Source organism: Cervus elaphus, chromosome 4 (genome assembly GCF_910594005.1).
Source record: "Cervus elaphus chromosome 4, mCerEla1.1, whole genome shotgun sequence".
Taxonomy (NCBI): domain Eukaryota; kingdom Metazoa; phylum Chordata; class Mammalia; order Artiodactyla; family Cervidae; genus Cervus; species Cervus elaphus.
In genome coordinates, this window is record NC_057818.1 from 59,533,749 (window position 1) to 59,548,708 (window position 14,960).

Genomic DNA, 14,960 nt, shown 5'->3' on the forward strand with positions numbered 1-14,960 from the left:
GAAAGGCTATTGGCTGTGTTCTGAATGACACAGGGCAATCATTAACTAGTGTCACAGGTTACTAGAATTCTCCAGTAACACATCCTGATGTTGGCTCTTCTAAGCAGAACCTAGTGGCTGCTACTCCCCCCAGGTGAAGAAGTAGAAGTGAAGTAGGTCGGTCGTGTCCAACTCTTTACGACCCCATGGACTGTAGCCTTCCAGGCTCCTCTGTCCATCGAATTTTCCAGGCAAGAGTACTGGAGTGGGTTGCCATTTCCTTCTCCAGGGGATATTCCCAACCCAGGAATTGAACCTAGGTCTCTGCCATTGCAGGCAGATGCTTTACCATCTGAGACACCAGGGAAGCCCGCTTCCCAGGTGAAGTCCATGGAAATATCCTCAAATGACACTGCTGCTGCTGCTGCTAAGTCACTTCAGTCGTGTGCGACTCTGTGAGACCCCACAGACGGCAGGCCACCAGGCTCCCCTATCCCTGGGATTCTCCAGGCAAGAATACTGCAGTGGGTTGCCATTTCCTTCTCCAATGCATGAAAGTGAAACGTGAAAGTGACGTCGCTCTATCGTGTCTGACTCTCAGTGACCCCATGGACCACAGCCCACCAGGCTCCTCCGTCCATGGGATTTTCCAGGCAAGAGTAACGGAGTGGGGTGCCACTGCCTTCTCCGTCAAATAACACCAGTCCCTATTAATTATCACACATTCTTCTTCCAGTGTGTGGTGATCATTGTGAATGTGTATGTGTGCTCAATTGTATCTGACTCTTTGTGATCCCATGGACTACAGCCTGCCAGGCTCCTCTGTGCATGGAATTTTTCCAGGCAAGAATACTGGAGTGGGTTGCCATTTCCTCCTCCAGGGGATCTTCCCAACCTAGGAATTGAACCCATGTCTCTTGGGCCTCCTGCATTGGCAGGTGGATTCTTTCCCATGGCACCACCTGGGAAGCCTGTGGTGATCATTACTAATGAGCAAAAGACCTACAGGTGGCTGTTTTCACCATAAGTTACCAAGGCGCTCTCTCTCTGGGTAACAGTTTTCATCAGTTACTATGAAAAGAAGTAAAATGCCCTTATACTGATTTTGCAATTGAACACTTAATTATCAACTAGTCTAGTAAATCAGAAGTTTCTCAAAAGCATATTCACTATATTTTACAGGTAAAATATCCCTAAAACAGGGATATAAAATGTCTCTATAAAACATCTCAGACAACTATTTAAAAGGTGAAGAACTAAGTGCTAACATATAAACACAGCAAAAATCTGCCCTCAAGGAGCTTTTGGACACTTTTCAACAGACAGAACAAATAACAGAATCAGATATGAAATGACTACACATACAGGAATTATCAACACAAGATAATATGAATGTTTAAGATAAAGGTTTACTGTATTGAGAAACAGGATATCTAAAATATGTAGAAAGGATATTATTAAAACGACCATTTAGATGTACATAAACCAGCAGAAAAATTTAAAAATAAAGTTCAGTCAGTTTTCATTATTCATGGATTTAACCGTGAATTCACCTGACTGCTAAAATTTCTTTTTAACCCAAAATCAATAATCACAGCACTTTCAGGAACATCTGCAGACACGCATAGCCAATAATTTGAGCAACAAATAACTTGAGTCACCCGATGTGCATGATCCCGGCTGAGCCTGAACAAAATGCTGCTGTCTTATTTCAGTTCTCCTAACGCAAACAAGCGTCCTTTTCACGGTCTGCTTAGTGTTTTGTGTTTCATATTTTTAATCTTTTTCTTGGTAATTCTGCTGATTAAAATGGACTGTAGCCCACCAGGATCCTCTGCCCATGGAATTTTATATGTGGATATATTAATCTATTCAATTTCAGAACAGATACAAACGTTATGTTTGGTAGTATTTCCAGCAGCAAAAATCTCATGTTCCATTAGGAGAGAGTTCTTTTCCAGTGCTGACAATTTGATTCATATGTTTCAAGAGCATTCCACAGTGTTCATGTCTAAGAATTAGTACAAGATTCTCTGATTAAAGAAAAAAAATGTTAATGTACTTAGATCATAATTACTTTAGATAACTGCTTCACTGGGAACATGCTGTTCCAAATTTATTGAAGGGGTAGGCAGGAATTTACTGAAGTGCAAACTCTCTGAAATCTAATGTTTTTGGGGTAGGCAATATCAGGGCAAACCCCAAAGATGTTCATGTCCCAATTTCCAGAATCTGGAAATCTGTTACATTGTATGGTGAAGAGGAATTAAGGCAGAAGATGGCATTAAGCCATTTTAGGGCCAAATAAATTGTTTCTAGAGTTTTAAGGTTCACAGAGAGAAACTGTGCCCCAGGGCAGATTATACCCAGAGGCTCACCAATATTAGCTTTAGAAGGTGAGATTTCGCACTCCTGAGTGGATCCGTTTTAGGTGAGATTTTGGACTCTGAGTTGGTCCTGTAACAGGCTGAGACACTTGGAGATGGTGGGATAGGGTGAATCCATTTTACACGTGGGATGGACACGAACCATTGGGTGCCAAAGGGTAGCCTTTGATAGGCAGCATAATGGCCTCCCAAAGATGTCTACATCCTTATATCCAGGACTTGTGAATAGGCTGTATTATAAAGCAAAGGGGACACAGTTAGTAGATGGAGTTAAAGATGCTAATTAACTGATTTTAAGATAGGAGATTATTTTGAATTTTCTGGGTGGGCCCAATGTAATCACAAGGGTCCTTAAGTATGGAAGGAGGAGGCAGAAAAATGAGATGGAAGAGTTGATCAGTCATCACTGGCCTTAAGGAAGGAAAGGGGCCAAAAGTCACGGAATCTGGGGAGCTTCTAGAAGCTGGGAAGACAAAGAAACCGAGTCTGCTCTAGAACCTCCATAAAGAAATGTGACCCTGCAACAACCTTGTTTTTAAGCCCAGAGAGATGCATTTTGGATTTCAGATCTCTGGACTAATACACTGTGCTATTCTGAAACACTGAGTTTGTGAAAACTGGTTACAGCAGCCACAAGAAACTAATACAGCTGTTCTTTTACATTCATTATATTCTGAGGTTTTCACTCCATAGTGCAATTCCTGACGTCTAAGATTTCCTTTACTTAGAGCAGTCTCTCCCCATTTCCCAAGGTAAAACTGTGATACACAACTTAGTTTGAGGATACAATTTCCTTTTTTTTTTTATGGCTTTCAGGGGATTTCTCTTTTCTATGCATTCTTCCACATTTTATAAATGTTTTTTCCACTTTCAGCACCTCTAAGGTTGTCTTTCTATGCTTCTCTGACAAGTGAGAAGGTATAATTGATCACTGAAGACCATCCCACTCTTTCCTAAGGTTTCGGTCCCGTGGGAACTCTTTGAAACCCACTGGGATACCACCTCTGGGAAATGGGTTCCCCACGAGAACTACATTTCTGCTCCATGTGATCTCATTGATATTTACTAAGTCTAACTTTTCATAGACATGTTCTCCACGACCACTGCATCCACGGCATTTTTGTCCTGACATCAACTTTTTTCTTTTTTTGGCTGCACCCCACAACAGCCTGTGGGATCTTAGTTCCTCAGCCAGGGATCGAACCTGCACCTCTTGCACTGGAAGCTTGGAGTCTTAACCACTGAACCACGAGGGAAGTCCGGCATTTCTGCCCTAAGTGAGCACTGATACATAATGAGTGTGGGGAAGATTCTGGCTCAAGGCTTTCCCCCATCTCTGATACCCGAGGATTTTTCTTGCTATGCGGTATCTGTAACATATAAGACACAATTTGTTACTGAAGGGGTGGTCACATTCAGTGCATTTCCGAGGCTTATTCCCTGGGTAAACCCCCGATTATCTACTGAGGCCTGACTTCTTAGAAAAGGCTGGGCCATAATCACCGTTTCTGCCCCTTAGCAGCTCACTGTTTACTAAGGACTGGGTTCCCGAAGACACCATCTCCGCAGGCACTGTGTTCACAGGGCTTTGCTCCTGTAACGAGTTTGCTCAGGCATAAAGAGCTATGACGCCTGGAGGAGGGCTTCTTCAGCTCTGGGGAATCTACAGCTTTCTCTCTCCAGTGAGTCTTCTTATGTTTGATGAGAACATGTGGGCCAACTTTGCCGCATTCACTGCAGCTGTACGGTCTCTCTCTGGTGTGAGTTTGCTGGTGCTGAATGAGCTTTGCCTTACTTCGGAAGGCCTTTTTGCAGTCACTGCACTCATACGGTTTCTCTCCTGTGTGAATTCTCTGATGCTTGGTCAGGTCAGACTTAAAAAAGAAGATTCTTTTGCATTTGCGGCACTCATAGGGCTTCTCTCCTGTGTGGGGTCTCTGATGGGCAATGAGATAAGCCTTTTGGGAAAAGGCCTTCCCACACACACGGCAGCCATATAGTTTCTCTCCGGTGTGAGAGCGCTGATGTCTCTTGAGCCAGCACCTCTGGCTGAAGGCTTTTCCACACTCACCACATCCCGCAGGGTTTCTCTCCTGTGTGACTTCTCTGGTGGACCATGAGCTGCGACCTTCTGGAAAAGGCTTTCCTGCATTCATTACATTCATGGGGCTTCTCTCCCGTATGAGTTCTCTGATGTTCAGTGAGCTGAATCTTCATGAATGCTTTCCCACATGTGCTGCATCTGTGGGGGCTTCTCTCCCCTTTCAGTTGTCTGATGTCTAATGAGCTGTGCCTTCCTGGAGAATGCCTTCCCACACTCACTGCATGCATATGGCTTCTTTCCTGAATAAGTTTTCTGATGGCCACTGAGTGGTGATTTAGTGCTACTGGGTTTCACACAACCATAGTATCTGATTCCACTAAGAGTTTTATTATCCTGGAGGCAGACAGATGATTTCCCATACCCACTGAACCCATCAGAATCCTTTCCTGAGTATCTTCTATTCCCAAAAACTAAACCTAACAGTGACTTCAGACTTTTACAGTGTGAGCCAATCTTATTGTGTCTTTGTGTTAAAGGAACAAGGCTTTTGCATAAATTAAAATTATTTGCATAACTTTGTGGACATTTTTCCAAAGTTATAATCCTGTTTTGGTTTTTTGGGTGCCACTGCATAGGATCAATCTCCCACATTTCTTCTAGGAAAAAGAACAATGAAAACATCTATGATAATTCTAGGGGGCGAATGGAGTATAAAAATGCCATGGTTTGAGTTAGCTCTTATAAGATCTCAGTCTAAGAGAAACGTCTACATGGAAGTGTATCCTATGCTCTGTGAAAAAAATGACAGTATTATAAAACAAAATTAAACAGGAACAGCAGTTAGTTAGTGTTAGTCACTCTGTCGTGTCCAACTCTTGTGACTCCATGGACTGTAGCCCGCCAGGCTCCTGTGTCCATGGAATTCTCTAGACAAGAATACTGGAGTGGGTAGCCACTTCCTTCTTTAGGGGCTCTTCCTGACCCAGGACTCGAACCCAGGTCTCCTGCATTGCAGGCAGATTCTTTACCATCTGAGCCACCAGGGAAGTCCAAAAGAAGGCACCTGGAATCCATACAGAATGCCTTTTCAATTTTTTTTTGAGGTTGGGGGGGGGGGCATGTCCTATGCCATGTGGGACCTCAGTTCCCTGACCAGGGATCGAACCTGTGACCCCTGCAGAGGAAGCATTGAGCCTTAACCACTGGACTACCACAGAAATAACAGAGCCAAACAGGGAAGACTCAAGGTAACTGAAAGGCAGAGCAATATGGTAGAACCTAAACAAAACACATGGGGAGGAAAAGGATTCACCAAGAGGAAAAATGATCTCATTCATGAAACTGAAGGAAAAGGGATTTCACAGGATAATTACTTTGGATGCAGGTAAAATGCAGCATGAGAGGGCAGATTAGACTATAGAAAGAGAGTTTTCAACCCAGGAATATCTGTCAGACAGCTTAAATCTTCCCTATGTGTGAACATACACTCTGAGGGTGAAGACAGTATCTGGGAGAAAAGAGGATTCTGGTCTCACACACCGGAAGTAGAGCATTACAGGCCAGCGGCCCTGGTGGCTGGCAACATGCAGAGGGTTAGAGTGTAGGTCAGACATTAGCAGGAGTCAACCTGGGACCCTCCAGCAGAGAACAGAAAGCTGAGGCCCTGAGACTGAGTCAAACTTTTAACAGAAGATTAACAACAAAAACCATAACCTGAAAGTTGGGGAAGCAGAGGGTCAATCAGTAGACAGAGGTCCCCTGGGAGACAAGGTGTGCGTGGTTTTCAGATGAATGAAGGTGAGGTGGGTTGTCAGGGAGGGAGAACAGCTCTGTCAAAAGGGGAGGTGATACTGCAGAGGCAGGGAGCAGTGCTAAGCGCAAAGCGATCTGTATGGGTGGTGAGAGCGACCTCATAGTGAGGAAGGTGGAGGACAGGAAGTGAGCCCCTGCAGACAAAGCAAAGGACAAGGCATGAGGGAGCGTGCTGGGAGGCACGGAACCAGCTTAAGACCTCCAGGTCTTGGATGACACAGACCACAGTAAGATCCAGAAAACTGTAAAAAAGAAGACATCATCCTTGAATAGCAGGCAAAGAAGAAGAGCCCTAATAAAAACATGCAGAAAGGTGTTAGGCTATTGGGCCACCAACTGGTATCAGGGAAGTTCTCTAGATAACACTTCAGGAGTGTCAACCTGTCACTGACTAACTGAATTTTCATGTCGTTTCTTCCCACCTTCTTGGTTTGTGCTTACTCACCTGGGCAGGTTGGACTCAGGGCTGCTCCCTTGACCTTCCACGGGGGTCGTCCTTGTTCCAACTGAAAGAGTGAATCTGGTTTGGGAGCCTGATATCCTGTAAATGGGAAATCACGGGATGGCTGGTGCTGAGCATTTGAGCCAGGGTGATCTACGAGAACTGTAGAAAAATTGATTTCGGGGACCACTTCCTTTGTACTTTGGTAAAGTAAAAACCTTTAACTTGGAAAGGGAGAACATGCATTCTAGGACCTACAGTGCTTTAGTCCCACCCATAAAATACAACATTCCAGGAACCCTATAGATTTCACTGAATGAGGAAGAAAAGGCAACTGACTATAATGCTGTCTGCTGGGCTGCACCCTGCAGTCCTCCAAGCCCCAGACTCATCCAAGTTCAAACCACAGAAAAAGAGCCTGGAGTCAGGGACAGAGACGTCAATGGTTTAACGGAGGGAGGAGCTTACTTGTCTGACGCAAAGTCCTGGAGCAACACCCCACTGTGTGTGGTACGTGGCAGGCAGGACATGGTGGCAGTCTTTGCTGGGATGAGGGGTGCATTACCAGTTACAGGGGAAATTGATGTCAGGTTGACTCATTGGTTACCAGGGAAACCAGCAGAGGGGCACACCCATCACCACCCCTGTGATAAGCTCTCACAGTGGAGACGTTCTGATCTAAAGCTAGAATGGGCATTAGCCGGGGCTGGGGTAAGTTTGTAGATGGGGAGGTCAGTCACTTGAGTAGGGTGGGGGTGAAGCAGGCATGGCTTGAGCCAGAGACGGACAGAGAGCAGGAGAACCGCCATCCCGCGTGGCCTGAGCACATGCTGCCCTTACCTACTGACACTAGGTTGCAGTAGTTCTCCAACATGACGTCCCAGCACAGGGCCTTCTGAGATGGGCCCAGGAGCTGCCACTCCTCCTGGCTGAAGCCCACAGCCACATCCTCGAATGACACAGAGCCCTGTAATAACAAATCCCAGCGCAATTTGCAGTGGAATATGTGATGTGGAAAAAAAGAGTAAGAACATGTTCTTTTATTTTTTTATAAATCAGCAGAGACCTCATTTTTATTTTATTCTTTGGCCGTACGACACAGCTCATGGGATCTCAGTTCCCTGACCAGGGACTGAACCTGGATCACAGCAGTGAAAGCCTGGAATCCTAACCATTAGACCACCACGGAAGTCTCAGGAACACATTCTGTTTATCTTCCCCATGATAAATCATGTGTGCTGTGGATGTGGCTATTTCACAGAGGATAGACCATGTGTCTTTTTAAAAAAAAATCTGTATTTATTTATTTATTTTTGTGCTGTGTCTTTGTTGCTGCACTGGCTTTTCTCTAGCTGTGGGGGCCACTCCCTAGCTGTGGTGTGTGGGCCTCTCAGGGTCACGGCTTCCCTTGTTGCAGAGCACAGGCTCTAGGCCAGAGGGCTTTAGCAGTTGCGCCTCCCGGGTTCCAGAGCACATGCTCAGTAGTTGTGGTGCTCGGGCCTAGCTCTGTAGCAATGTGGGATCTTCCCAGCCCAGGGATTGAACCCGTGTCCCCTGCGTTGGCAGGCAGGTTCTTTACCAATGAGCCACCAGGGAAAGCCCGTGACTGTGTCTTAGTCCACTTGGGTTGCTATAATAAAATACCACAGACTGGGTAGCTTATAAAAACAAATTTATTTCTCACAGTTGTGGCAGCTGGGAAGTCTGGGATCAAAGGCCATAATGGCCACATTTTAGTGTGGGCCCGCTCCCTGGTTCACAGAGGGCACCTTTTCACTGGGTTCTCACAGGGAAGGGCGAGGGATCCCTGTGTATTCTCTCTTATAAGGACACTCATCCCATTTGTGAAGACCTCACCCTCATGACTGACCTACACACCTCCAAATGCCTCCACCTCCTAATACCATCATCTTTGAAGAGTTAAAATATCAACATACGAACTGTGGGGGCACACAAAACTCAAACCACAGCCCTGCGGAATTCTACAAATTAGTCCTTCCCAGCCTAGAAAAGAACTAAGATGATATTTGCACAGAAATAAAAGACACCGTGCAGTTAAGAATGTCTTTGTTCATATGAGCGAAAAATCTGTTATTAATTTAGATGTCTATCAGAGGCAGACAGGGTATCCTATACCTCCATGCTATGAAATATTATGCAAATGTTAAAATCAATGAGATGGATTTAAATATACTGGTATCAATGATCTTCAAGGCATTCTCTTAAATGAAAAGAATCAAGCCCCCAAATAGTATATTGTCTCATCCCAGACATGTGAAAAACTCTAATGTATTCAGCTACACATCTATAAGTTTACATATGTATGCATATAGAAATGCATATATTAAGATATATGTAAATTAATATAAATATAGATATATGTTACCAAACATGAATTTGATGGGAGACCCAAATTATTAACATGCTACTCTTTGGTGAGAAAAAGGTACAAGAGGATATTCTCTTTTGATGCAAAGACTTTTGTGTGCTTAAACCTCGTGCACGTGAATGGAGCTATGAATTAAAAATACAAAGATCAAACCAAGAATAATTGGCTCTGACTTCATTTTCTGAAATTGGGTTTAAGAAGTTATAAGGGAAGAATCTGCTTCTATTTTAAGATTTTAGCCTAAGCTTACTGTACAGCAGATTCTAATTTTTATTAACATATACTCTTCTCAGGGCTTTCCTGGTGGCTCAGACGGTAAAAAATCTGCCTGCAATGGAGGAGACCAGGGTTCAGTCCCTGGGTTGGGAAGATCCTCTAGAAAAGGGAATGGCTACCCACTCCAGTATTCTTGCCTGGAGAATTCCACAGACAGAGGAGCCTGGTGGGCTACAGTCCATGGGAGTCCCAAAGAGTCTGACACTACTGAGTGACCATCACTTCACTTTTCACTTCATACTGCTCTCATTTCACCAGACTGCTTTTTAGACGCTTCCACACGTGCCCTGGGAAACAAAGGAGTAAAACAGATAACACAAACCTCACCTGGACCTTGTTCATCTTCTCCAGTTCTTAAGAAAGGGCGTGTAACTCCAGGGTGTGTTCTGTCTTCTCTCTTTCCAGACCTGCCTGGAGGTTATGGTCAGGGATCTCAGGTCAGGCTGCTGCCAGAATCCATGATCTCCCAAGACTGGAGCCTCCTTCTTCTATTACTGAAGATGGTCCTGTAGACTAGAACCTGTGGATTCAAGAGCAAATTCAACGACTGAACCTGTGGCCACAGCTCTCTCTAGCCACGAGTAATCACTCTAACAGAATGTCCCAATAGTTCAAGTCTCTTTAACTCCCTGAAAGCTTTTCTATCACGGGGCTGAGTCCCACAGAAACATATGAAATGGGTGAGATGAATGCCTTTTTTGACAAAGTTGGAAGAGAGTGAAAGTGGAAGAGAAGATGGGAAATAAAAACCAGCTCATGGTCTTGTCCATGGCTAAGATCTCACACAGATCCAGTTCAGGAAAAATGAAGTACAAAAATGTTGGCTCTATAAACAACAAGGTCTTATTGTATAGCACAGGGAACTATATATTCAGTACTTTACAATAAACAGTACTGGAAAAGAATATAACAGAACGTGCTGCTAAGTCGCTTCAGTCGTGTCCAACTCTGTGTGACCCCTGAGACGGCAGCCCACCAGGCTCCGCCGTCCCTGGGATTCTCCAGGCAAAAATACTGGAGCAGGCTGCCATTTCCTTCTCCAATGCATGAAAGTGAAAAGTGAAAGTGAAGTCGCTCAGTTGTGTCCGACTCTTCAAGACCCCATGGACTGCAGCCCACCAGGCTCCCCTGCCCATGGGATTTTCCAGGAAAGAGTACTGGAGTGGGTTGCCATTGCCTGTACATGTATATAATATAGTGGAGTAGGAAATGGCAACCCATTCCAGTTTCTTGCCTGGAGAGGCAAGAGAATTCCATGGACAGAGAAGCCTGATGGTTACAGTCCATGGGGTTGCAAGAATCAAGACATGACTGAGCAATAAAAAGAAATGAGATGGTAAAGAATCCACCTGCAATGCAGGAGACCTGGGTTCAATCCCTGAGTAGGGACGATTCCCTGGAGAAGGGAATGGCTACCCACTCCAGAACTCTTGCCTGGAGAATTCCACAGAGGAGCCTGGGGGGCTACAGTGCATGGGGTCACAAAGAGGCAGGCACAACTGAGGAACTAACAATTTCTTTTACTTTCACACAGTGGAATACTAATAGCAATGAAAAGAAATGATCTATTGCTGCATGCAATAACTTAGATGAATTTCACAACAAAATATTAAACATAAGAAGCCAGACACAAGAAAACATGTAATGTATGATTCCACTTACATAAAGTTAATAGGCAAATTTAATATGTTTTTAGGAAAGTAACTGCCTCTGGAGTGGAGGGAGATTAGGAGGTGGAGGCTTCTAGGGCACTAGAATACTCTCTTCTTTTTTTTTTTTTTAGCCATGCTGTTTGGCATGTGAGATCTTAGTTCCCCAACCAGGGATGACCAGGAATTGAACCCATGCCTCTGTAGTGGTAGGGCAGAGTCTTAACCACTGGGCTGCCAAGGAAGTCCCTATCATATTCTGTTCTTTTTTTATTTGGTTTTTATTTCTGTAATATTGTAGTCTTTAATTTTGGGTGTTACACTTGAAAAAGGCTTTTAAGGAAAAGTACAGATCAGTTTCACTTATACATTTTCACAATCTTTTTTTTTTAATTTCAAGCAAAAGAAGGAACAGTAATTTAAACCTCAGGTACAAAAAACCCCCACAGAAAACCGTATACTCAGGGACTCCCCTGGTGGTTCAGTGCTTAAGAGGCTGCCTGCCAATGCAGGGGACATGGGTTCAATCCATGGTCCAGAAAGATTCCACATGCCTTGGGGCAACTAAGCCCAGGCACACCAACTTCTGAGCCCGAGTGCCTAGAGTTCATGCTCTGCGACAAGAGAAGCCACCTCAGTGAGAAACCCCATGCACCACAACTAGAGGGCAGATTCTACTTGCCGCACCAGAGAAAGCCCACGTGCAGCAATGAAGACCCAGTGCAGCCATAGAAAAACAAAATTTTAAAAATTAAAAAAAAAACAAAAAACAGCATAATCAAACTCCACACATCCATCCATTGTGTGACTTCAACAATTATCAACTCAAATCTAATTTGTTTTATCTATACCCCCACCACCACTGGATTATTCTGAAACAAATCCAAAACATTTTTTGATTTCTAGGTGCAAAAATATTTGGCAAAATATAAGCAAACAGAATTCAGTCCCATGTTAAAAGAACAAATCATTATGAACAGGTATGGTTTCTTCCAGGAATATAAAATATTGAGAAATCTTGCAACATAAAGAAAATTTTAAAGAGAGAGAGAAATTATCAATGAAAATAAAATTAAAAGGCCTTTTGAGGGGACTGTAATGTACAGCATGGTGATTACAGTTAAATACTGTATTATAACCTGGATTCGATCCCTGAGTTGGGCATGACAACCCATTCCAGTATTCTGGCCTGGAGAATCCCTATGGAGAGCAGAGCCTGGTGGGCTACAGCCTATGGGTTCACAAAAAGTCAGACACGACTGAGCAACTAAGAACATACACTTGAAAGTTAACAAAAAAAAAAAAAGTAGATTTTCAGTGTTCTCACCACTAAGAAGAAATGGTAATTATGTCACATGATGCAGATGTTGGCTAACTTATGGTGGTGATCATTTTGTAATATGTAAGTGTATTAAATAAACACAACTGTACACCTTTAAACTTACAGAATGTTCTATGTCAATAACATCTCAATAAAGTGGGTGGGAAGGCTTTAGGAAAGATTAATAACTTGATAAAGTGCAGGTACCATTTATTCAGACTATTAAATACTATGCTTTGTACTCAAAGAACTTTTGCTCATTTCATCTTTCTAACAGCTATGAAAATGGGAATTATGACAGATTTTTTCACAATTGATGAAGCCTTGACTCAGAGATTAACCTACCCAAGTCAGAGGGAGAAGCAGGTTTTTCTTACTCCAGTCCATAAACTTGCCACCTGGCCAACTCTATTTGCAGATGACAAAGATGCTCAACTAGAAAACATAAAGAATTCAATTTGAAGGAATTAATTAGTAATATCACGAGTGGAATGAGGTGACAAAGTAAGTATATCTTTTAAATTTTTGCTCTTGTGCATTACATAAAATTAGAAGACACAAAAAAGAGGGAGCGGGGTCATACCGGAAAAAAAATGACACTATTTACAGTTACAACAAAAGTATAACCCGTTTACAAACAAACATAATAAAACATGTCCAAAACACATACAGAAAAATCACAGCTCGTCAAAGAAACAAAAAAACTTGAGTTAAAAGGAATCCATTTACACGTTCCTAAAAGTGTAGTACCTACATCTGTATCGCTTCTTCTCAAATTAAAATACCCACTTGATGGAACATAACTGCAATAGTTTTTTGTTTTTTTTTTTTAGTTTTTTAAAAGGAAATAAAACTTTCAAATGGTTATGATAGGACATTAGATTAAAATGTATAAAATCATACCAATACCTACACACCTGATCCCAACGCTAAAAATGAAATATACTAAACTTTAACAAGAGTTGTTTTCTGGAGGAGCGTTTAAAGCGTGTTAGTTGCTCAGTTGTGTCTGACTCTTTGCCAACCCATGGACAGTAGCCTGCCAGGCTCCTCTGTCCATGGGAGTTCCCAAGCAAGAATACTGGAAAGTGAAAGTTGCTCAGTTGTGCCCAACTCTTTGAGACAGTCCATGGAATTCTCCAGGCCAGAATACTGGAGTGGGTAGCCTTCCCCTTCTCCAGGGGATCTTCCCAACCCAGGGATCGAACCCAGGTCTCCCATATTGCAGGCGGATTCTTTACCAGCTGACCCATAAGGGAAGCCCAAGAATACTGGAGTGGGTTGCCCGTTCCCTTCTCCAAGGGATTTTCCCCACCCAGGGATCGAACCTCGGTCTCCTGCATTGGCAGGGAGACACTTTACTGCTGAGTACCAGGGAAGCCCTGATTTTAGGATGAACCTGAAAACATATTTTCAACAGGAATACATAATAAACATGGATGCAAGACCAGAAACTCCACATCTAAAATTAAACATGCAATAAGCTCCCCAAACGCTGTCCCTAACACGGACACGAGTTCCAATCCCCCAACCAGACACCCCAAATGTTACTCTCCAGAAAAGACCTCCCAATTTGTCCTGCTGTTAATCATGTTCAAGACACAGCAAAGCCAAACAAACTGAAAGGTTGGAGTCTGGAACAGAGAAGGGTTTATATCAAGGCCTTGCAATGAGACAAGACGGCTCTTGCCCTAAAAAGCCCTTAACTCCCTGAAGGGATCTGGCAAAGCACTTTTAAAAGCCAGGTGAGGGATGGGGTTCTCAGGATCTAAGATCAGCTTGTGCACAATTCTTTAATTGGCTAATAGTGAGGTAGCAGGGTGGTTTCACAGGGGTTAATGGTATCAGTCCTTAGGTTGCAGGAGGCCTGGGGTTCTGTGCTCTACCTCACTGAATAGCTTATTAATATCTTCTTCTTTGTTGGAGAGGGGGAGGTTTTTTCTTTTTAACCTCTGCAAATCAACTCATGAAACGTACATTAAATACTACTATCTAGGTACTTCAGAGAGGAACTGAAGCAGAGGATATGAGGGAAGGCCTGTGCCAGGAAGGCCTGGTGGCGTCCAGCTAGGTTACAGATCCAACACAGTAACCCGTGTGCTCCCCTACCAGGGAAAACTCTCATCACGAATCCCCGGGGTTGGTCCACAAACACAAAAGGCAGCAGGCTGCAAGACCACTCGCTTCACCCCAACGCCTACCCCTACGCAATCTGGAACAACAACAACAAACACCCTAAGCCGCTCTCCCTGGCCCTGAAACACGCCCAGAACTCAACACTGACCCGATGGATGCCTTCTGTCTTCACCGCTGGAGGCAAATCACGGAACAGCTGTTTTAAAACCAGGCGACCACCCTCTGAAGCAGACACGACCCCTCGAAGATGAAAGGATGGCGGCCGACGAGGTTCACAAGCAGCGGTTCCAGAGACCCGGATCCTGGCTTCTCGCGAGCCTTCGATGACGCACTATTTCCGCGCCGGGTTCGCGGCTCTTTACCTGTAGTAGCCGTTTTTCCACCTAGTTCGGTTTGACAGATGAGGGCTTCGTTTTTCTTCCTTTCGCGGGAAGGTGTAAAATGGTGAGACGCTATCGAAAAGGACTTATTTCACCCTATTTTCATCCCACCTGACCCATTGGGCCATGACTTTGCAACATTCGC

At 43.9% G+C, this 14,960-nt stretch overlaps 3 protein-coding genes across 4 annotated transcripts in view; 1 reads left to right on the plus strand and 2 right to left on the minus strand.

Moving 5' to 3' along the window:
* LOC122692473 (zinc finger protein 33B-like) overlaps positions 1-14,960 on the minus strand; it is a gene marked incomplete at its 3' end in the record, with an annotated part of 133,956 nt that overhangs the window by 100,746 nt on the left and 18,250 nt on the right. The gene's annotated exons all lie outside the window — the stretch shown is intronic.
* On the minus strand, positions 561-14,730 carry ZNF577 (zinc finger protein 577). The gene is given in 10 exon segments (XM_043900070.1): positions 561-3,870; positions 3,872-3,963; positions 3,965-4,450; positions 4,452-4,616; positions 4,618-4,886; positions 6,668-6,763; positions 7,505-7,631; positions 9,657-9,849; positions 12,645-12,734; positions 14,584-14,730. Coding segments are annotated over 8 exon segments (1,395 nt in total). The 5' UTR covers positions 9,672-9,849; positions 12,645-12,734; positions 14,584-14,730; the 3' UTR covers positions 561-3,725.
* Positions 14,773-14,960, plus strand: part of LOC122692460 (zinc finger protein 432-like) — a 56,009-nt gene continuing 55,821 nt past the window's right edge. For both annotated transcript variants that reach the window (XM_043900031.1, XM_043900029.1), the window contains exon 1: positions 14,773-14,879. The gene's annotated coding sequence lies outside the window, so the exon portion shown is untranslated. The remainder of the gene's footprint in view (positions 14,880-14,960) is intronic.